This window comes from Falco punctatus (assembly GCF_963210335.1).
Source record: "Falco punctatus genome assembly, chromosome: 13".
Classification (NCBI taxonomy): Eukaryota; Metazoa; Chordata; class Aves; order Falconiformes; family Falconidae; genus Falco; species Falco punctatus.
Genome location: NC_137593.1, coordinates 2548047 through 2572179, shown reverse-complemented (window position 1 = coordinate 2572179; position 24133 = coordinate 2548047). Strand labels below are relative to the sequence as shown.

Below are 24133 nucleotides of genomic sequence, written 5' to 3'. Positions count from 1 at the left end.
TCCCCAGCAGACAATTAAACCAATATTTTAATTTAAAATTTGCATAAGAATATTCATAGGCTTCTCCTAGTGACAGGTCTCCATGTAATTGCTTCCCCCGCCCCTGCCTGGGTATGTTTGCTGTCCTGATGATGAATCTCCCATCTACCTTCTGCTGGGGAAAAATTACACCGGCTCCTCAGCATGCGAGCACTGCAGGTCACATTGATCATCCTCAGGCCTCTGTTTTACTTTGTAATTACAACACTTCACTCAGGAACGTTACTCCAAATCATAAACCTAAGGAGAAAGTAGCTTTTAATTTGCAGAACAGCCATTAAATTCTCTGCTTCAGTGACATTAATTTGCTGTTCTTTGCACTAGGAGATGATGTTACCTTGCTCGCAGACTTTTCGTGAAAAGGTAAGTTTGCCCGAAGTCACAATCACTTTAAAATTAGTTGCATTTTGTGTCCACATGCTTCCTCTGATACTGATTTAACTAAGGTCTCCACTGAGAACCATTTTCAATTAGCACCGGTGTTTTAAAATGGATAATTTCAAGATCAAGCATTTTCCCTGGGACATACACTTCAGTTTTAACACCCTGGCTTAATTTTACCCAGTTTGGGACTTTATTTTTACATATGAGCAGATCCCATTTTTGCGAGACCATTGGGATGAGGAGTTTGACACCGGTCTAATAGGTTGCTGAAACCTGGACCAAAAAACGGCCCCGAGAGGGGCTTACACACACGTACACCCATCCCTCGGCTCCCTGCTGAGCCCAAACCCCACCGGCACTCTCAGCCCACTTTGGCATCTCCTCCTTTGCGAGTGGACATTTCCAGCACGATTTTGAAGGGATCACGCTGCTGCCCACGTTTCAGATCGATCACCACCACAGCAGCGTTGCTGTTCAATGGAAAATGCCCCATCAGTCACTGCTGGCTCCATCGGGTTGCCTCCCAGGTTTCCCATAGAAAGAAGCAAACAGAGGCGCTGGTAGCTCGGGATGTTTCGGGGAGAGGAAAACGAAGAAGGTAGACTATTTAAATATTACCCTAAAATTTAGGTGCCGAGCCAAGTACTAACTTAGAAAACCTGAATGCTACGCTCTCTAAGTTCCTAGTAGAATAGGAAGTTATAGCCTCAAGGATCTTTCGTGGATTTAAAATAAAATAGGAAAAAAGGCACAAACCCACCAAAAAAGGCAATCATTACAGTAGCACCCAACAGACAGCCACCCTCACCCTGTAGCTGAAACAGCCCTGACGACAGCACTTGCCCTGCCCAGCAATTTTCATCCAAGGCAAGAGAACAAAAATAGACAAACTGACTGGAATTGTCACATTGCTCTCTCCCAAGCAAAACTGGGGAGACAACAGAACAAGGTGGGGAGACCACAGAAGTCACGGGTGCCTGGAAGCCTTCCCCAGCCCCAGCGAGGGCTCCAGCAGGTGCCCACCGACTCCGGAGGGACGAGCCGCAAGGAACACCCATCGCTCACCCAGCCAGGAGTTCCTGTCCATCACACCAAGAGATGAAAAACCACACCAGGATAGCATCTGAAGTTACACAGAAGATGACTATTTTTAACTATATTTTTTGATCACATTTGAAAAACTACCCACAGAACTCACAGGGCAACAATCCCACTCAGTCTGCCAAACCCGTAAGGCTTTCATATTTGAAAGGCAGCCTCACCATACAAAGCACCTTCTACCTCTTCTCGGTGGTACAAAAACAGGTAGGACATGCCAGACTGGCCCGATGTTGATATATGTCTCATAGAAAGTGAGAAGATAACTCAGCTGCTGTGTTATTTATGACAATTTTCATAGTAAGCCTGAAATCATAAGACCAAAAAAAAGTACACACTTTTATGTGACGCTAAGCCCTTTCTTAGCATTATTTTAAATATACAGAAGGGAATTCTAAATGCTCTCAGCATTTGCCTCAGCCTGTTCCTGGTAAGGTTAACAGACAAATCAGCGTTACTGCTAATGAGAACATTACTTTCAATGAGAAGAGAGGGAAAACCCTTTGGGTTTCTGTTGCTTGTTTGAGTTTTGAGGATTATTTTTTTCCCTTTTCACACAGTGAAGAGACTGTGATATTCCACATACCTTGTGCATCGCGTGCACGTACATGGAATCCAGGCGAGCACTGTATGGCCCGGGCAGCAACAACGTGTTTCCCACGTGAAGCAAACCCTGCACCAGCTCTGGCAAGGGCAGCGTCCAAGTTCAGCACAGACGCAGATACCGCAGGGCTCGCGACATTAAATGCTTTGAGCATTTCAGTTTATGCAGCGAGACGCAGCAGGAGTGGCCTCGTTCAGAATGACACGAGAACGGCAGGGAAGATGCTTCCTAAGGTAGGAAACAGTATTGCTCTGCCACTTTTATTTCCATATAAATCAAAAGTTGACCACCTAGGAACACTGCTGGTACCCAATTACCTTTGTGCAATGAGCTTTTGCTCAAGGAAAATAAATTCCTTAAGATTAGGCCTAAAATCCAGTAACCTTTTACCAGAATCAAGACTATTTGCCACGGTGCAGAAACACAGAATCACCAAAAATGACTCTCACTCTACAACCATGTATTTCTATAGCAGATGCACAAGTTGCAAGGATAGTCTTAAACAAAAACTTGCTTCAAGAACTGCTCATTTATTCAGTTATGAGCACGTAAAACACTTTAAATTCTTTAAAACCAGGTTAATTGAAGCTGTTTAAAATATTAACAGGAAACTCATCGGGAGTGCCTGTGTGTTTCTGAACACACCTGCTTTACAGTAAGGTTTTTAAAATAAACTTAGACAAATATTGTTCAATTGTTTTTTACATAAATGTAAATAATGCTATGAAACAGGGACAAAATGGTAGTAGTTGAGGGATCCTGAACTATACACAGCGCGTAAATAATTCCCTGCTTGACTATCAGGATGTATGTCTGCAGCATTCAGGAGTAAAACGAGCAAACACTTTCACAGCTTGCAAAGAGCTTCACTGAGCTCCATAGCGTTACTTTTATTAATGATACAGAAAAACAGATGAGCAGCAAGGGTGGAAGATTTGCAGATGGCACTAGTATTCAGCCAAACCTAGCAAACAGCACAAAGAACACAGGAGTTTGGTGAATTGAGGGCGGATCAAACTTACTATTAACCAGTGAAATGCAGTGGACACTGGAGGATAGAATTAGATTTACATGCAAACCAAATGGCAATGCTCCTGCAGCTGGGCTGCTAGAACCAGGTTCCATTGCTGAGAAGCAACAGCCGGCAGAGGAGTCAGCAGACTGGCCAGGCTGTGGAGAAAGCTTCTCACCCGCAGGGAAGACACCAGAGCTTCTCCCATTGGAAAGGGGATGGAGACAAGCACTCCTTGTAAGCTCTCCTACATGTTACAGGGACTGTACATTAACAGTTTTCCAAACTGGATATTGGCATTCATTAGAAAATAAGCAGCAAATTCAAATACAAGCAGAAGAAAAAAGCTCTCACACAGTGTGCCCCGAGTTTAGGTGCCCCACGTCAGGAGAAGGTACAGCTCAGCAGCACACCAAGGGTGAGGCACGTCTAGGCGTATAAGGAGAAAAGATAACATGATGCATAGGTTACCCCAGAAGGATGTAAGCCCACCTAAGTCTCCGGACAGTGAGGTGGGTGATTCCACCTAGGAGGATGTCAGCCACCACGGCTCAGCACTCAGGCTACTGCTGCGGCAGGGGCACTTCTGTGCGACGGCCAGCACAGCGCCCCAAGCCTGTGGCTTCAGTAAAAGATAGATATTTCTTTTTAAATAACAAAAGGAAAATAAGAACAGAAAGATTTCTAATTTTTTTTCCTCCTTGAGACCGCACATTGTCAGTATAACGTGCATACTGGCTGGTAAATCTAGATGGTCAGACGATATAGCAACAGTTACAAATAAGCTGAGTGCCCATGACATTTTATACAAAGGACAAGGGACACTGTCCACAGTCACGGCATCAAAGACTTGGAACAGGAAAGAGATAAAAAGTGAGAAGAAAGATAAAAACGGAGAAAAACTAACATCAAAGCTTTCCATTTTGCTTTCTATTTCTTCTTTCCCTTAGTAATTTCCAAGTAATTTACGAGATGGGAGGAAATCTCTCACAACAGGATTCACAACACATTCTATTTTTTTTTTTAAATAATGTTTTCACATGGCAGTTTATACCATTTACGATTAACTTATGAAATCTGATAGTGTTAGTAATTTGCAAGATACTTGAAAGACAGTGTATTATCATTCAAAATGCATAAACCAAAACACCAAATGCCATGAAATTCAATTAGAAAAAGAGTTACTCTAAACAACTGTAAATATTGGTGCTTTATTTGCCTTTGGGGTTTTGAGCCTTTGGGCTTCGCACTTGTAAGCTATCCTCTACAAACACAGACTAGAAATACACTTTTTTCCATTAAAAATGTGAAGCTAGAATATTTCTGTGAAACACGGACCAGGAAAACAAACAGCAAGCTCCTCTTAATACTGATGCATCAACAATATCTCATCCACCCCTGCCAGCAGATCTGATGCATAAAGCTCTGCAAATCTCCAAAGTATGATTTTTAGCCAATCTTCCCTCTTCAGGTTTTGCTCTTTCAGTACTTTTTTTTTTTGATGGTATAAAGCTACAGTAAAGCCTGCCTTTGGGATTCAGGCTAGAGACTCAGAGACAACCTACTGGCTTGAGAAATAAGAGCTGGGCTCACGTCTTTGACCACGACATTTCCAAATTCATCCACTTGCATCAATTAAAGCTTTATTTTTATTGCTAAAGGATGTTCTAACAGGAAGAGTCACAGGAAAGAAAAGGGATAAATAAAGAATTTTGCATCTGGCTTTAAAATATCCTGAAGGTACTCAGAAACAAGTCCAAACCTTTGCTGGGTTGTACCACTGCTGTGAATATCCAGGCTTATGCAAGAATTTATCCCCAGTGAGATATGAACTGCTGAGGACATACTAAAGGAAAATGATCCATTCACTCGTCCTCTTACAGAATAGAAAGAAAAAAAAAAAGAGTAGTAACAAAGCAATCAAAACCCACAAAACCTGCTCTGCCTGTCACCCTCTCCAACAGGTACCTACAGACCAGGCAAAGATGTGTCCTAAAGATTTTAATTCCACTGCTTCCCACGAAGCTGATAAACCGAAGGGATGATGCTTTGGCCAGCAGCTCACAGGTGCTAACCCTTCTGCAGCCCAAATGAAATCAAGAGCAGAGAGGAGCTCACCCTCCCAGGGATTGCTTTTGGTAACCCTTTGAGCACTAACTGCGTGCTAGCCGCTGTGCAAACGCACAAGGACTAGGTTTTTAAGGAAAGGTCATTGCTGTACAGCTGTTATTCAGCTACACTTAATTGTGCTTTGGGAAGTAGGTTAACTAAATTGCATCACTCAAAAAGCCTTAGAAATTACTTTGCTTTCAGAGCTGTGTGCTCTGTGTTCCTAGAGAGCCCAGGTATGTAATTTTTCAGTGGAGAAATGCCATTTGGTAATTAGCTTAAGTGATGCAATTTTCTTTCAGGGATAACAACGTTGACTTGCGGCATCTGATGTCTGGCGACCTTTGCAGCTGCAGCTTCATCCTGGAGAAGGATGTGAAAAGGAAAAGAGAAGTTCTACAGCTGGTAGCATAGGCATGTCCACTGTGACCCACTGCTGTTGGCAGCAAGTACCAACAGATCAGTGATGGGAACAGCCCACCAAGAACATCCTTCATTATCCTTCAGTGTTTTACAGGTTGTGATGCCCTGTTTACCTCCACATCGCTCAAGCTTGCATTCAAGATATATTTTTTCCTTCTGCTTTCACAGAAGTCATTTATTTCCTGGTTTAATTATGAAAGCCTGCAGTACCTTGCACTACACAAGATGGGCAGTGGGCAGAGCTGGCCACATCACATCATACCAGTGGAGACAGGGCAGCTGGGGACCTAGCAAAGGCCATCAGCCCTCGAGCTCCTCCTGCATCACCACTGTCTGACTGGTACTCCAGCATCAATAGAGGTAGCCGCTTATCAAAAACTGGTCTACCAAGAGGAAGAAAACAGAATGTTAAGGGTCTAAAAGGAAATTCAAGAGCTGCTGTGTTTGCTTTGCACTCCTGAATAACCTGTTTCCAAAGGGATGTGGATTCAGCTCATTAGGGCATTGGTTGAGGTGTGGCCCTTATTCCTGCCGCTTCCTGGTGAGGGATGCCCTGGCAGGCAGCTAGCATAATCACCAGACATTTCTGCCGAAAGATTTCCAAAGCTAATGTTTCTGGGATTATGCCCAGGATGGCAAAACAAAGATCAAGCTCAGCTACCTCCAATGCTGCAGAAACTGATGCGAGGGGATCTGCCAAGAGGCAATCCGAGGCAGGGCTGCAGGAGATGTTAACATGCCCTAATTTGTTTCACGCTTATCAAGAGTAAGCAAGATGCTCTAAATTAACACACCAGAGTTAGGACTCACTAATGTGGATGGACGTATGGTAGAAATTGTGGAAGGAGGGGAAAAGTCACTCCAAAAGGTTTTTCCTCATTTCTGAGCAGAGTGAGTGGAGTTGCAAGGTGTAGCAAACTGTTTTGTTGTTGGTTTTTTATTTTTTTAATGTATTCTAGTCTTGTATAAAGATGTTTCTGCTCCTTAAACAAAGCCAGTACAGAAAAGGGTACCAAGCAGTCTGTTACATTTTCTTCTTAAAAAAAAAAAAAAAAAAAGAAAGGTATCTTTTCGTTTCTTGCAAATTGATTTACCTTTCCCTTAGAAGCATCTCAAAGCAGTCCTATTGGACTAGGAACAACTTATATTTTCTATAAGCCAAAGCTTCTGTCCCAAGCACTGAGCAGTTGCAGCCAGACATGCCTCTGGACAGGAGACACGCCACCACTTCTGAGCAAGTGTACATTGATTGCGAACCCCTGGAAATAGATATTTGCTGCTGTACAATTTATCCAGCAGGAAAGCTGGAGCTTTGAAGGGCAGAGACTAATATTCTATGGAGGGCATCCCTCCAAAGGCTATCCAAAGATTATTAAAAATTAATATCAAGCTTTACAGTGCCATACAATATCACATCCTGCTCAAACATTACTGTGGAGTGGCTTGCAAAGAGTATTTGTTTATCTGCAATTAAATTGGCTGCAGGTAGCCCCTGCAACTCTTCCACAAGGCACAGCGCTGCCCAGCATATCTTCAGGACAGCAAACAAAAAACATTTCACCCTGAAACTGCAGGAAGAACAAAATCACCCGTTTCAGCTTCCCAGTTTGTTTGGCTTTTTCCCCTACGTGGCAGAGGGCAGCTCTGTCCAACACCTTCCCCGACACTGGCTGGTGCTGCTGGAGATGGTAGCCAAGCTCCCAGACTTGGGAGCCACCTCCAGCACCAAGCGAGCAGCGGGCAACAGCACGAGGCGCGAGGTAGGAGATACTGCTCGCACTCTGTGTACGCAAAGCAAGATGACCGGGGCTTTGAGCAGAATGTGGCCCCAGAGGACACCACGATGCTGCCACTGCCCGAGGCCCTTGGCAGGAGGGTTGCATGGGAGCTGCCACCATTCACCACCGTGAGCTTTCTAGTGCCAGCCCTGCCCACGTGAAAAGATTCATCAGGATTATAGATGATGGTTCACACCTGCACCCTATCCCAGCCATCTGTAACACCGTGTTCTGTACCAACGCCGGAAAATCTCTGACTTCACCCATGGTTCACACACAGCGGTACCACGGGTCTGGCACTGTAACAGCGCCAAACAGGTATCGGGATGGCTCCAGGTACCAAAACGCCACATAGCTTCAGGACACAAAGTTGGGAGCTTTCTGCCCCTTCCCTCGCTGAACGGCTGGTCCCTTCCAGACCTGATCACAGCCCCTCCCTGGTGGAGGAGGACCTGTGGTGGGTCCTTCCTCAGTCCCACCTGCGCCCAGGAGGCCCTGGCAGCACCCGCTTGTGCTGCAGCAGGTGGAGAGCAGGGGCCGGAGCAGCACTCCCCACATGGCACAGCTCACAGAATGGCTCTGTGTGTTTGCCACAGTTAACAACAAAGGGCATTTTTTAAATTTATCTTTTTTTTTTTTTTTTCCTCAGTTCACCATCAGGGGAAACTTCTTGCTCTCAAATCTGGAGTTCAGCAAATACCTATTCCCCAGGAGGTATTACCTTTTGTTCCTCAGGGAGACAAACATACCACACGAGTGTTACAAAGTACTGCCCATTCCCTCACATAAAAATTTGATCAAACACAGTCATTAATTTTGGAAGCAGCAACGCACCCGAGGCCAGGTGTGTCCTACCAACACCTGACCAAAGGGAACGCAGCAGGGACAGGGCCTGTGGAGGCAACGCGGCTGTAGGTGACGGTCACACAACCCGGTTCGAGGAGGCACAGCAGCTTTGCACAGACAACGTGGTTGTAACCTACTTGCTCAGCAAAGCAGGTTCTGCACAACCGTATCTCACCAGACTTTCCCATTCCCACCTCCCCACAGCCTGGGGAGCAAGGCTGCTTTCCAGGGAGCACACCAGAGCCCCTGGGACCCGCGCAGGCAGGGAGAGCCTGAGAACAGCAGCCAGCTCTCCCCAGAGCCCACAGGTTATTTCTATACATCAAGTTACACATTTCCCCTCCACGACATGCTTTAATATTCCTTCTTTAAGATGCAAATGTGAAAGATAAATAACCACAGGAGATCCCTCTCCTGCAAGCTGGCGTAACACTCACATCCCCAGCCCTTCCAAGATGAACAACACTCTCTTACCTGTTTTTTCCCCACCACCACTCAAGCGCAACAGCGGAAGAGAAGGTAGAGGGCGGCTCAGACATCTGGCAATGGAACAGCAAACCAGCCCTGCTCCAGGAGGCACCGGCTCCCACCCCAAGGGGCAGGCAGGGAAGGGAGCAGTGCTGACTCCCACCCCGTAGATCTGCTGGCATCTGGGTAATTGGCTTCCTACACCCTCAGCCAGTCAGGCTGGGGCTAATTACAGGTATTTCAGGTGCAGCAAATAAGAGTAATTAAAACAGAAAACCCTACAGCAGAAGCCTCTGGGTTTTACCTTGCTGCACCAAGGTAGTGCTCAGCGCACTAGATGTTTCATAAAACCTCAGAATCGCTGCAAAAACTAAACCTCCCAGAGGGAAACATGCTCGGAGACCACCAACAGATTTCATTTCTTCTTGCTCCTGTGCTCTTCATCTGGGTGGGAAGGGGGGCTTTGGGCAGTGAAAGTTCAGCAAAATCCCTTGCTGGCAGAAGCAGTGGATTCGTGCCACTGCGAGTTGTACTGACGCTACCCAGTGTTTTTACAAGTCCTTTCGGGTAATTCCATAACGAGACCAGCACACGTGCTGCCACCCCTCAGCAAGGCCGAGGGCTCGGGAGCGCTTCCCCGCAAACGCCTTCACATGTCAGTAGCTGAGCTGGTTCCAGGTACGTCAGTTAGGATCGGGCATGGTGGGCTGATTACACCAATCTCCACATCCACCTGGCTCACGCAGAGCGTCAGGTACAATATTCTCAGTCCTGTGCAAGGATTTATTGGAAAAGTTTACCATGTTCTCCTGGTTTTGTTGTTCTAATTTCTTGCCAGAAAGGTTGAATGGCATTGCTGATGCTGAGATGCACCTCAGCTGTGCTTTTCATTTAATAGTCCTGTTGAACACCGACATTTTATAGGTGTTTTAAGCACTTATAATTTAATAGTCCTATTTAAACACCTCATTGAATTCTGAAAACAACTTTGAGTTTTACTACAAATTTCTTTTGCACAGAATGGTAATAGGGAGTTTAAAAAAATGAATCCACTTGCCTGATCCAATATGTGCCATATTCATTTGGGCACAGAGCTTGTCACAGCTCTTTTTCAGTGCTTAAGTAGTAAAATTTCATTTGGATCCCTGCAGAGGTTATTTTGCATACTATAAAAAAGACCCTACAACAGGAAAATTTTCCAATATTCAGCATAACTACGTGTCCTGGTTTTAGCTGGGACAGTGTTAATTTTCTGCCCAGCAGCCGGTACGGGCTGTGGTTTGGGTGCAGGGTGAGAATCCTGTTGATAACACACCGATGGGTTAGCTGGGGCTGGCCCGGGCTCACTCTAAGCCAAGGGCTTCCCAGTTTCCCCAGCACCAGGAGCTGGGAGGGGACACAGCCGGGACAGCTGACCCCAGCTAGCCCAGGGGCTGTTCCATACCATAGGGCGTCACGCTCGGTATATAAACGGGGGGAGGTGGCCGGGAGGGGCCGGTCGCTGCTGGGGGCTGGCTGGGCATCGCTCAGCGGGGGGAGCAGCTGGTGGTGCATCGCTGGTCGGTCTTGGGTTTTATTCCTCTCTCTCTTGTTGTTGTCTCCCTTATCATAATAACAATAATTTTTTATTTATTTATTTCAATTATTAACCCCTTCTTATCTTAACCCACGTGTTCTACCTCCTTTCCAAATCTCCCCCCCATCCCACCCAGGGGACTGGGAGGAGTGAGTGAGCAGCTGCACGGTACTTAGTTGCTGGCTGGGGTTAAACTGCACCACTGTGCCTTTATCACCTTATTCCTTGCATCTCTTCCTACCACAAGAAATAATTCCCTGCAGTTCCCTTTCTTGAAAACTACAGTTTCAGACAGGTGAGTGGTTTATGTCCCCAGTCTTTCCTATTTAGCCAAATTATATGTATTTCACTTTTAGCATCTTCCCAGGAACCAGTTCGCCTGAGCCATCATGGCTGGCAGAGGACTGACCACAGCTGAAGTGCATCATTACAGTGGATGCTCAAGGTCAAATGCCATCTCCAAAGGCAGCTGCCTCCACTTCAAAGCCTCTTGCTTCAAGGTGTTTTTACATCCACCATGCAGACTGCCGGGGAAATGCACCCAGACGTATGGGCTGGGACCTTCTTCCCACTTTGTCTCCCAACAGCTCAGTCTGGGTCTGGTCCAGTTTAATGGCCTATCTCAGTGTCTACATACATGCCACGTTAGCCCGACTACCAACAGCCGTTCATCGTCATGCACAGTTTTCCTGAGGACAATTTTAGGCAGTGTCTATCTTCACCTATTTGACGTACTTTAAATGAATTATTGCCTCCTTCGATTGACTCTCCCGTTCTTGCAGAGATGTTGAAGAACAGACCTATTTTCCCAAGCACTATTTTTCCCCAAAACCACATTATATACTCTCTGATAGATCCAACCTTGCTAAATGAAAATGTCTCCACATGTAGCTTCTGCCAAATCCAGGGAGAGCAAAGCTTCATCTGTCTCATGACCAAACTTCAATTAAACCCCTCACGACAACATTATTTCACGATAAATTTTCACATTACCTCTGGTGTTGCTGCAGGTGATTTTACACACTGTATTTACCCATCCAACCTGTTGTAGAAGAGTGTATTTGAAGTCAGGTAACAGCCCCTGATGCTCAGTGGGCAGCACAGGGACCTGGGACAACACCTGTCTGCCTGAACTACTGCCTTTCTAATGCTACAATGCAGGCTTTTCAGATGGAAACACCATTAAATACTGGTTTCACTGTGAAGCTGCAAGTCTGTAACAGTTACAGGTATTCTGAAACAATAAGACTTCACCTTCAGAGAGCACACTACAAACAACATGCCATTTATTACTGTCTTTTCTTTGCCATCCAGGGAAATTGCTGTAAGTACAAACATTTTCCTTGCATTTGATCTCGTTTCTGTATTTCAGTTCTATACAAGCTTTTAAATACAAAACAGATGATCTAGCTCTTGAGCATATAAATAGTCTCCTTGGTTTTATTGAGATGACACGAGTCCACAAACTGCAAGAGAAAGAACCTGCAGGACCCTTAAGTAACATAAAATCAAGAGTTTTAAGAGGCCAGAGATTTAAAGCAAGTGAAGGTCTCATATAGTATCTGCACTTTGAAATGCAGAGTGCAAACAGGTGAGAAAAGTATTTGAGACAATGCACGAGGCTTTACAGTGCTGCATTGTGAACATTAAGTGAATCCCAGCACCTTACCACTAAGGCAAATTCTTTATGTATTTCTTTTATTTCTAAAACTACCCATAGACCTTACCTAGCCTATTGCAGAGCTGAAAAGCATGAAACAGGCAATATAGGGAATCAAAATATATTCAGCTCTAGGTAAATTAGATATTCCTAATGCATTCTTTTTTCCTGTTCAATTTAGCAAATTAGTTTACATTGTCTGACAAGTTGTCCTAGAAAACATAAAAGCGCAGATTAATTTTAGCTTTGTAGAAATGATAATTCAATATTTGCTTATTTACATCCACCCACACTAGAGCTAAGAGCCACATCTTCTATGCCATGTCAGATATATCGATACCCACATGTTAAACCTCCTCCTCCTTTCCCACTGAATTAGGAGAAGCAGCGGATGCCACGCGGTGAGGAATTGCCTGTGCAGGATGTATCCTCACCGGCTGCATCAGAACCTGTGCCATGAAATGCCTGAGCTACCACTCACAATTAGCTCGAACTCCCATGTGCTGTCTCAGAAGCATGCTAGCTTGCTCCGTCTCTTCAGAGCTAAGAGCACCTAGTTTTATTTTTTCACTCTGTGGTGTTCACATCTAGTCATTTCAATACATCACCTTCTGATGGATAGCTTTGTAATGATGCATACAACGGTTAAGCGCTCTGGTTGTAAGCAGGAGAAAATGAAAAAGCCTCGTGGGCTATTTCTGCACTGTACTGAGATGATGTACAGTTTAGCATCAGGTGTAAAGATAACACACTGCGTAAGCCAGTCTTGAGGGAAGTACTGCTAAAAGAAGGCAGAATTTGCTCTGAAAAGAGCTTTGATGCTGAATACATACAACTAGCCCCTCCAAACTAAACCTTTGCCTAGCACTACTACTGTTTTAGGAATGAAAAAATAAATAGATCAATCTGAGATTAATTACTTCAGTCTTTTGACCATGGCCGGAGCCAGGATTGGTCTCCGCAGCGTTTCCTGGATGACTTCATAAGAATCAAGCATGCTGCCTGCGCTGCACCGGAGGGAAGCTGTGAGATTTTACATGTTGACAAACAGCTGAACTCTTGGCTACAGGAGCCCTACATTGATCTGCTTACTATTCAAGGGCTTGCATTTAGAGGAGCCGAAATGCCTGTTAAATACCACAGCTGAAAAGCCCTGTAGGGTTACCCCATGAACCGTAGCCACGTTTTTTTCCAATAATTGCAGAGCAAAAAGAAAAGGGCAGTTAAACCTAGAAAAATCCTGCCACAGCAGCATGACCACTGCTCAGCAGAGCCCTCCGAATCCTCAGGCATCTTTTTCAAACGCTGTTTTAAATTGTTAGCACATGAAGACGATTCTCTCCTTCCTGAGCCTACAACATAACACAGCCTTAAATTTAGGTTTCCCTGATAAACTTACTGCAGCTCTGTGCTCATTACAGATTAGCAGATGCAATTCCTATTTGTTCAAGCCTCCTTATCAAAAGGAAAAAGTGCTGCTTGATTTAAGATTCCTTGAGGAAATCTGTCTGTACATCTCTGGCTGGCGAGTAAAACAAACAGCATCCATGTCCCAGTAGGCATCCACCACCCCCCGACATCTCCTCATTTAATTAGTTCTAAGAAAGCTGGTCTATCCAAAAGCTGACAAAGCTGCACAAGAGGAACGCTTAAGTATTTATTTAGAAAATTAAATACGTTACCAGCCGCATTGTGAAGTTTCTGAGTCACCTGCAGGGAAACACGGCAGAAATCCGGCGTTCACACACTACTCCTGACTGTACCGGCGCCCAGGCTGGCTCTCACAGAATAGCAGACGAGAGCGAAGCTGCAAACCTTTGAGTTGAGCTCACTCTATAGGCATCAGAAAAACCTCAAAGAAAAAAAAAAAAAAAAAAAAAGCCAGAGCTGGAGCGAGCAGCCCACAGACAGCGAGATGAGAAACTTCTGGCAAGTCTCCAGCGCAGGAATGAATTCGCTGTCATTCAGAGATGTATAGCGATGGAAATGAAGGGAAACTTGAATTTACAGGCGGATTTGGATCCTGCTCTAATCGTTCTGCAAAGATGTGCAGGTTGCAGCTCAGCTCATTTTACAAGGCTCATCTAGGAACAAAGCTGGATCAAAAATTAAACAGTATGGTAGGTATGTATACACACACATATATATATATATATATATAAGTGCCAAGGTGCCAGCACAAACTTCAAATTGCTCATCCCATCAGCTATTTGATGTGAATTTTATTAAACCCAGCACAGAGGTACAGGGGCAGCTCAAATTTCTGTAATGAATTAAAGTGGATTCACAGGGGTTTATAATGGTCTTTAGGCACATAAACATATTTGTTTAAGGGGTTTTTTTTCAGTATTGCCAGGAAGGTAAAATACATTTTACAGAGATAATTCAGATGTTTTTGAGCCTGTGGCAAAAGTGTCAGCACAGAGACTAAACTTGTCCAAACATTTATGCATTTTCAGCCATGGAATGAAAATAAACAAGTCTAGAGTTGAAATAATAATCTAGAGTTGAAATAATAAGCAAGAAATATTACTAGTTGCAAATCCTTCATTGGTCAAAAGACTCCAAGTCATAAATTACCATGATCACTAAGAAAGTGTTGAAATCTGAATTTGTGGGAAAATGCAGAAATTGCTATTTTTAAATGCTGGCGGTGAATATGTTTAATTTCAGTGTTTCGCACTGAACCCTGGCTCCAGCACGTCTCAGGGATGTGCAGTGTCCTGTGTTTATAGATATTTTGCAGTTGTGTATGCAAAGTGAATGTCAACTCATGAAAAATTGGTAAATAAACACTTTCTTGGCATGAAAAGGGAAAGGAGGCTCCACACAGTGTGGGTTAAACTGCGTAACTGAATTCAGCTTCTTTTATTCCCTGCCCTGATAATGCACTCATTTAAAATCTGGTTACAAGTTCAGACAGTGTCTTGGTAAATATAGCTGCTAATAATTACAGCTCCCTGTATTAGAAGTAAGGTTCCTGTAGATTTGGATTGTTTTTAATTTAGCTAACAAAGAAGAGTAAGAAGTCAAGCTAAGTTAAATAGCTGGAGGGATTCTTTATTGCTTGTTTTCTTCCTATTAATAAATCAGTCCTCTGTGGGAAGAAAATCAAACAGTAACAAACAAACAAGAATTCATTAGTGACACAGGAGGCGATGCCGAGGAAGGCAGAATCGCTCTGTGACAAAGAGCAAAATATTTGCCACGTATTTTTGGCTCTATAGAAGCTGGAATGTCCTTATCGTCAGAGATGCTACAACATTTGGTCCATCTCCCGCGTTCAGTTCCAGCCCTGCAGACGGAGTGGCCAAGAGGCGCCAGCTGTGCCCAGCTGTGTCAATGTCAAGTTCAGCAAGGCACGTATGGCTGCCGGGGCCAGGCTGTCCCCACCACCCAGCGCTGGGAATGTGGCTGCGTTTGGTAATCACTGGCCACCTCCATCTGCCATCTGGATAAGCACAAAGGAGTTTTTTTTTTAATAATTCCGTTTCTCTTCTCCTGTACCCACCTCCTTTTGTCTCCGAAGGCGGCGGCACGCTGCAGCGGGGTGGCAGCGCTCCACGGCCACCCCCAGCCCCGCTGCAGGGTGCAGGTCCTGGGGCCGGCTGAGTGTCCTGCTCAGCATCTCGGATCATTTTTTCCCCAGGGACACGCACACTGCAGCCAAGCCAATGCCATGGGTGGGCTGGGAAGCAGGAGATTTGCCAGTGTTGGCTGAGCCACCAACTTGCCATGGCAGGGCTCCCGAATGTCAGCTGAAAGCTCTGCCCAAAGCTTACTCTCCACTTTGCATTGCACATCTGCATTTCTTACCAGGCATTTACACTGGCAGATAACCCAGCTTTTAATAGCACCGTTAGTACAAGCTAAAGGCAGTACTTCTAACAAAGCCGGGAAGATCAGGACGTGAAGAAATTGGCCTGGGCACTGTTGCTGTTGAAGGCAAATCTGGTGATTTGGAGCCCGTGTGTACCATCGCGTTCCGGCTGGTTCTGGACACTTTTGCTGAACCTGCTAGCAAACTCCACCTCGATCACGGGGCTGATGGCTTCTTCGGCCTCCGACCTGGACTGATACTACCAAGCAAAGCACAGCCTGGGAACTGAAGACTGATGCAGAGGCAGACAGAGCATCGGCGGGACGGCTGAAACCTGGGAACCTGGTTAAAAAATGTGCTTTGCTTCCCGGCAGGATCCCGCGGTGAGGCTGGGATGCTGTGGTGGGGCCAGCTGCCTCCTTGGCTGCCTCACCCACCAGCACAGACACCCACCAGCTTCTCGGCCAGGGATCTCATTGCTGGCGCAAGTGGATGCAGAACAAAGTTTGAATTCCCAAGGCCAGGCTGAGCTGGCAGGGTTTGAATTTACAGCAAGCCTGCTTTGACGTGCACACAGAGCAGCAGCGAAGCCCCACTCCCTTATTTATTAATAAACCGGTAACGAAGAGGAAGGTACCAGTGGCAGCCACCCCGGGAGCATGGCCCTAGCTGGGGAGGGCAGGGGGGGGCTGGGCAGGTGAGGACAGCACCTGGCTGCTCACCCCTCCTTGGGTTTGTGTTTCTTAATATGAATCCAATGGCTTGCTAACAATTCCTCCATGTTCTCATGTATCCATGAGATATCTTTCTTATCCATTTCCCTCAGTTTCACCCCAAATTATCTTTCTTTTTTTCTTCTTCTTCTTCTTCTTTTCAATTTGGAATCCTCTGCGTTTAACCCATCTTTTGCTGGAATATTTTTTGTGGCAAGTTTGCTTTTCCATGCATCTTTGCTCACCTCTGCCGATCACCCGAGAAATACTTTCACTGGCAGATTGCATCACATTTCCTGCATCCTATTTTAATTTTCCTACCCTGAGCATAAGCGATAGCTGCTCTTGGCTTGCTCACACTCTCTCCAATTTTCCACATGTAGCACCAGCAGCTTCCCCAGCCCTTCTTGCTGTCATGGCAGGAAAGGTCCTGAAGACTGAGGCAGCCAGTTTGACCATCTAGCAAGCAACCACCCCAAAAATTAAGAAAACACATCAGGGCTGTAAAAATTAATGAAATCTCTGATTGTACAAAGTGAAACCCGGGAGACTCAGGACAGGTAGGATCATGTATCCTATTTCCCCTGCTCCCTGCCTGTACGGGTGCCTCACACTCCGGCAGCACAGAGTTTCCCAAGGACTGTAATACTTGGGTCTAACTGATGTCTGTGGGCTTACAACAGAGGCACCCGTGTGAGGCTTAATGGCCTGGGATGAAGAAAAGGTCAGACCAGATGATCAATGGTCCTTCCTAAGGATCGAGATTAAATAAAAAAATCTCCTACTACTTGCAGGATTTAACCTGAGGAGTAATTGCATTGCAGGACAATACTCCTGGGTTTTGGGCAAGAGTCCATCAATTTTAAAGCATGCCCCCAAAACAACAGCTCCACACCCGGGGGAGAGCCGGGGACAGCTTTCATCCCAGTGCAAACAACCCTGGATTTCACCAAATTAACTCACAAAATTACTTCTTTGCACCACAAGACCTTTCCACGTGCAGTTCCTGACGTCCACCATCCCACCACGCAGAACCAGCATCGCCTCGCAGTGATCACAAGTAAATATTGGGAAAGATTCTTGTCCTGTTGCTACATTTGTGCATTTCAAATCTGCATTTATGTCAAATATTTTGGCATATGAAAAGAAACACGCACTTTTTTGACTGGGAAGATGCTGAAGCTGCCATAATCTGTTAGAGTTACACACTCCGAGGGGCTGGGCAGAGGAGCGAGCGGTCGCAGAGAGCCAGCGTGTGGATATTAGCTGTACAAGGGATATTTCTGAGCCGGATTCTGCCTAAATTACATACCGCATTCAATGTCTGAAATGTATAACATGCTCAGTAGATTTTTATATTTTAATTTGTCCTCTGTCTCCCTGTGACAGAAGAGAGATCATTACCAAAAGGTAATGAAAGTTGCTGAGCTGATGAAGCATTTTTTGCTTGGAGCTAATGTCACGTGAGGTTGGGGTTTGGGTTTTTTTGCTGTTTTTGTATTTGCTGTCTGACAGCCTGCTGTGCACGTCACTTCTCATCGCCAGGGCATCCCAAGCACCACTCCAGCACAGCTGTAACTTCCAGCTCCAGCACTTCCTCATGTAGCTTGACATGCAATTGTTTTTCTCACGGCAAAGACAGAACTCAAAACACTTTGGCCTGAAGCGCCTTTAAGGTCTCTGTTACACATCCATTTTGTGCACTCGAGGTTTTCCTTGTCAGAGCATTAGATTTCTGCCTTTAGACACTTCACAAAGTTCCCTTCAATTTATAACAGCAGATGATTGACTAAAAAACACCCTCTCCCTTTTTTGAGCAGCTTTGCAGGGAGTGATATGATTTATATAAATTTGTATAATAACAAATTAAAACGAGTCATTTGCACTCCTCCCATGATGTCAAAACCCAGTTCCAGTGCCAAAAAGTTACAGGCAGTGCGCGCACACACACAGAGCTTCCTTAGCAGCATTCCCGAATTCAGTCTTTGGTTTACATTTCGATTTCCAGGCATGCTCATCTTTTATAACAACTCTGAAGTTATGTCCATAAAAAGGTGCGTATCTAATCTGAATAATATTGGTTAGAGAAAAATTCAATTTCTCCCTCAAATAACAAGATCACTAGAAAGCTGCTCTTTGAGCCAAGTGCTTTAGCAAGATCCCAAATCTCATTTCCATCATTTGCTTATGGAAAAAAGAGAAGAAAGGAGGTCTGTGGCAGAGCTGCCGCTGCCCTGACCCAGGCGTGCCCTGTGCCTGCCGCACCGCTCAGCTCGGCTCTACGCACTCTGATAGAAGGATTTGGGGTTTAACCTGGTTTTGTTCGTCATAACTTGCTCACATACTAAAATAAAAACAATTCAGAGGAAGAAAGAAATAGCAGAGTAAACAGCAATCTTGCGACCATCTGCCTACCACGGATGAGCCATCTCGTGCACGAATCCATGTGCAGAGAGGGAAAAGGATTTTCCTCTGGTCTTACCATGGTAAAACCGGGTGGCTCCTCATGGAAGTGAATTTCTGCCTGGACATCAGCCCCAAAATTTTTTATGCAGCTGATGATGCTTGCTGCACCTTCCTTCAGACATAGGACCTGAACTGGGTGCATTGGCACCTGCCTAAGGCTGGGACCAGTGGGGCTGTGGGTTCTCCCCGTCCCCGGCATGGGCTGTCATGGTCCCACCGCAGCAACACCCCGCGGCCACAGGCTGCTGCCCCCTCCAAGGGATCCCAAATGAGACTTCGCAGCAAAATACAGTTACACAAGACCTACAGTAGCAATTTTTACTAATCTGTCCTAGACAAGATTATGGAAAAAAAAAAGAAATGTGGATTTTCTTCTTAAAAAAAGGAAGCTCTGGGTATCTTGGAATAATTAATAAGCTGAATTACCCTATCTGTAAGATAATAATGCACCATTAAAAAAAGACCAAATTTTTATTATCCAATTTTTATCAGAAATTAAAATAACTGTGGTTTAATATAATTCAGTTGGCTAATTATAGCTCAGGTAAGAACGATCTATTTTCTATTAACATCTCAGTGCCATCAGATGCAGAGCACAGTGCCTCCCCTCCCCATGCCCTCTCTTCAGCCCTGCCGGGGGTCCCAGGGGACTTTGGCACACTCTGAGCCCCTCACGGGTAAGGTGACCACCATCCATGCAGAGCAGTGATAGCTCTCCCTCCTACTTACAGCAGACCTAGTTTTTAAAAGCCTTTTTGATTTCCTAATTAACTGTTAATTAGGAAATAAATATTCACCTATTCCTGCAAATGAATCCTGAGTGCTGCTGTTTGACAACCACTGCAAAGACATCAATTTTTTTTAACCATCAGTTTGTTTAAAGGAGGAATGAACGGAATTACTGGGAAACTTGGATTTTCCAAAGGTTGCATGCTGCCCTGCCCTGCAGCTGCCACGAGTCAGACATTGTACAGATCCTGCAGATAACGCCTTGCAAGAGTTAAACTTGCCACATTCTACCCCGAGTGAAAAAAAAAGAAAAAAAAAGAGAAAATCCATCTCAAATATTACATCTCTAAGCCTTTTTCAAGAAAGTTTGCAAGGCACCAGGAAACACTCCCCAGCAGGCTGCATGACTGCCTCCCATCGTGCCACACCAGAGGCACACGTGCATCTGCTCTCTGCCAGAAACCCTGATTTCTGAGCACAAAATGAAATTGGAAAGCTTGACAGTTCCTGCACTGGGCAGTACATTCCTCAGTTGGTTCCCAAGTCCAATACCAAGAGGAGAAAACCAACCCTCGGTGCTTCTCCACGCCTCCAAAACCCATTTCTCCATGACGTTATTTGGTCTGCTGTGCTCCGGCCGCCCTCCCTCCCCTCTCCGCACAGGCAACCCCCCTGCGCTCCCCAGGAGCCGTGTCTGCCCTTCCCCGCGCTCCCACCAGCTGATGGCCCAGCAGCACGACCACGGCAAGGGTTTGATGGATGACCTCAGGACAGCAGATGGAAAGGAAGAAGAGCTGGTTCCTGCTTGGTGCCTGGTAGAGCAGGAAGGATGCTACAGCTATAACTGTGAAAGCGAGGGTCTGTGCAAGTTGCCTGTATCCAATCTGCTTAATTCCTACTTGCTTCTTTAAATAATGAGGGCTCTCTGCCCAGCTAGCAGATTTTAAGGCAGCCAGTCAGCCAAAACCCAGGAGCTCCTGTGTTCCCATGCCTCACCCAAAATGCCTGTGAACCCTTTTGTCAATAGCCTGAAAACCAGGAATTAAATCAACAAAGTTAAAGGAGTATTTTTCTCACCCAACTAATTAGTTGGATAAGAGATACGCAATGTGGTCTACTAAATATATAACCAGCCATACATGTATAGACATAGAATTTAACTAGGGACAATATGGTTTAACCAGCTTTTTCTGAAGAAGCAGTTCCCATCTGCTGAAGCCAACTGTATTTCTGCTGTGTTTTACGAGCTGTGGTGCTTTGGCCCTGGCTGCCCAGGCAGGGCAGGAGTGGGGTGGTCCAGCTGGAGCAGGATGCTCCCCAGCACCCCCAGCTCTCCGGACAGGAGGCAGGCACATCTCACGCCTCTTCTCCAGGGTGTATCTGTGGTACAGGCAACGCCTCCCGAGCCACAGCTGGGGCAATGTCACCTGTCAAAGAGAAGGGACGGGTAAGGTCTGTCCTTGACATCATCAGACAGGATGCATGCTGTATAGCTGTGTCAACACATCGTCGCTGTAAGGCTACGTGTTGAACTGGTTTAGGCTTTTGACCAGCACCAGACCTAACAAGCGGCCTCTCACTGTAATCTAGTTTGAAGAGCCTTGAAAGGCTGACTAAAATGCACCTATTGTATACTGAAGAAATGGTATCCTATAAATAGCATATTAATCATTTATGGCAATCAGCTATGGCTCGAGATTTTAAGCTCGACACTCCCTGAATGCCAATGGAAAAGAAGAGCAAAGCTGGCTCCCTCTGCTCAAATCTCATACCTCTGGGGAGCTAATTAGCGTGGAAACACTTGCTGGAAATTTTCAGCAGTCTCTTAGTACTGTACGTGTTTGGGATTTCAACTCTTAAGATACTACAGCCAAACAAAAGCTACTGGACGGCTCCAACAGCCTTCACCAAATTTCAAGAAACAGACTTTAATATATTTAAGGATGCAATTATTGAACTGTCTAATTCAAATATTGTACTAAGCAGAAGTTGTCTCATCCCGCCCGCGCTGATTTGCTTCCAGGCGTATTTATCCAACAGGAAACGAATCCTGGATGCGGCTCACTGCAGCGCTATCACACGGGGGTATCTGTGCAGAGCAATAACTCTGAAAACGGCTGGTTTTATTTTAAGCTTGGAAAATGCAGTATCCTAGCACCCATGAAGGTGCTGGTATCATCTCCTGTTTTGCCAGGGGAAGGGGATGGGGGGCCAAGTGGTACACACACACAAACCCCCACCTTTTCCGCTAGGATGTGATGTACCCAAGCTGCAGAGCCCAGCCCCAGCTCCCCCAGCACTCACCACTTTCAGGCCTCAGATTTAGCTTCAGATTTCCTTGTCTGGATGAAAACAGGGAATTCACCTATTGCATGCATGAGAGAGAAGCATCTGTGCATTCAGATAAAATTATATGATTAAACAATTATTTTAAAAGAAAATGATTCCACATAGAAACGCCTGACAAATAGCAAATACTGGATTTTGGCGTGAAAGCACCTGGAGATGGCTTTGGATGCTCCCATCTACATCAGCAGGTAACTTCAGTGCCTGCACATTGGTGGTGTGAAATCACCCTTTCGGTCCTACCTGGTAGATAACCAAAACCCAATGTTCAAAAAACAGTTGATGCCTTCAGTGGGAACTGGTTTTATTTTCTCAGAAGCCACAGAGCCAGAACTTCCCATACAGAACCGGAGGTAAGTGGCTTCGACCGTAACTCGCAGCTCCCCACTGGCTCTGTTTGGGAGCTCAGGCTGATTGCTGTGCATGTAAAGATTTACAATGCAAAGTAAAGAATAACTGATTAAAGTGGAATACGCAGCATTTCAGGACCTTAATGAGTTGGCTAGAGAAAATTAATTTCCATGTTTAATATATGCAGAGACTATGAGGAAATCTTAGAATTTAATTAATCACAACATAAAAAAAGTTATTGGCTATAATTGTAAGTAAATACTGTTTAATTATTCTTCTAATATCATGGCTAATTTAGAAGTCATTTCCCCCGATACTGTTCCTGGTTCAGTCTGTTATATATTTATTGGTCCAACTCTAGCCTCCACATTTTTTAAAATAATGGTACATTTTCACCATCTCTCTTCTAAAACCAACCCCCTTCACAGTCCCAGAGCACAGCCGTATGGTGCCAAGCCCAGCCTGCCTAGAAAAAGCAGCAGAAATCATGCAGATTCACATTAATTTCTCTTTAAAAGCGGTGCTGTCATTCCTATCCCTTTTATTCACTGTCATTTTTAATTAATGGCTCTGCCCAAGCCCGATCTCAGCTATACTTCCCTTTCTGATTTTATTCTGAATCCTGCTTTATTTAAAGCTTTGCAGTGCTTGTTTTTTTCATTCAAGAGGCTTCCCAGAGTAATGATCAACAGTAATTTGAGTGATACATTTAAGAAACTCGTTTATCTCAAAAATGTTTATTTTGAACATCCTTGCGCTGTGCAAGACAAGCAGAAGCCCCGGCAAAGCGCGGCGCTTGTCTCTCCGTAGGCTGCACGGCAAGATGCCTTTGCTCTTTTAAAGCGCAATCCCGACTGACTCCTGTAGAGCTCAGATCAAATCCAGACAGCACATCTGTCACTGTGAAGTAGGAATGAATGGAAAAATGTCAAAATAGCGTCCTATTTCCTACCGACACGATTTAGGTTCTTTAAACCACCCTTTCCAGCCTGTACCTTCAGGAGTCCCGGGATTACAGCCAGCTGAGACACCAAAGCCTTGCAAGGGAACATCAAATCTTGCGCGTGGGTAAATGCTCGTGTTGCATCAATGAAAGGTTTGGGGGTTTTGGCTGCTGTTGAGAGACAAAGCCCTTGAATAACTGAGTATATACATCATTGTATATAGGCGTAGGTACCCCTTGCTGTTCAGGGCAGCTCTGCTCCTTGGCTCTACTGCTTTAGTAATACCAACCGAAGCATCCTTCTTTCTGAATTTTGAGCTAAAATTAATCTAGAAAAATGAAACATCTTATTTATATACTAACCCTTTATGTTGGAGAGCAAACAGCAACAAAAAGCCATGACGTTGCCTGTGTCAGCCCCCTCCTCAGGCCAGCCCGCAGGGTGCAAGTGTGGGGGGAGATGCTCTTCCAGGTGGCTGGGAGCTGCGTTTCTGCTGCCTTGCAATTTCTCATGGGTTTGCTCCAGTTAATTACAGTTTTTAATTGGTCATTAGTGGTGCCTGGGGAATAAGATAAATGGTCTCTTCTGATTTATAAAATTTAAAAGATTGCATCAGTCTAAACAAAGTAAAACCTTGGATTATCACTAATTGCGCCTGGACCTGACTGATGCGCTGTGGCAGGAGCCTGGATGGCATCGATGGGGAGCCTCCTCCGAAAGGCTCACCACGACAAGCAGCTCCGCTGCCAGCAGGGTATTCAAGACAT

At 45.2% G+C, this 24133-nt stretch overlaps 1 protein-coding gene across 2 annotated transcripts in view; it reads right to left on the bottom strand.

The window, feature by feature from the left end:
- The window catches only part of LOC308072813 (schwannomin-interacting protein 1), a gene marked incomplete at its 3' end in the record, with an annotated part of 204589 nt that overhangs the window by 169587 nt on the left and 10869 nt on the right, over nt 1–24133 (bottom strand). The window contains exon 5 of one of the 2 annotated variants that reach the window (XM_080410232.1): nt 13680–23925. In XM_080410232.1, the coding sequence (XP_080266358.1) occupies nt 13680–13688 (9 nt within the window). In that variant the 5' untranslated portion in view covers nt 13689–23925. Of the gene's footprint in view, nt 1–13679; nt 23926–24133 lie in introns of those variants that run through there. The other variant, XM_080410231.1, reaches the window with a different exon arrangement.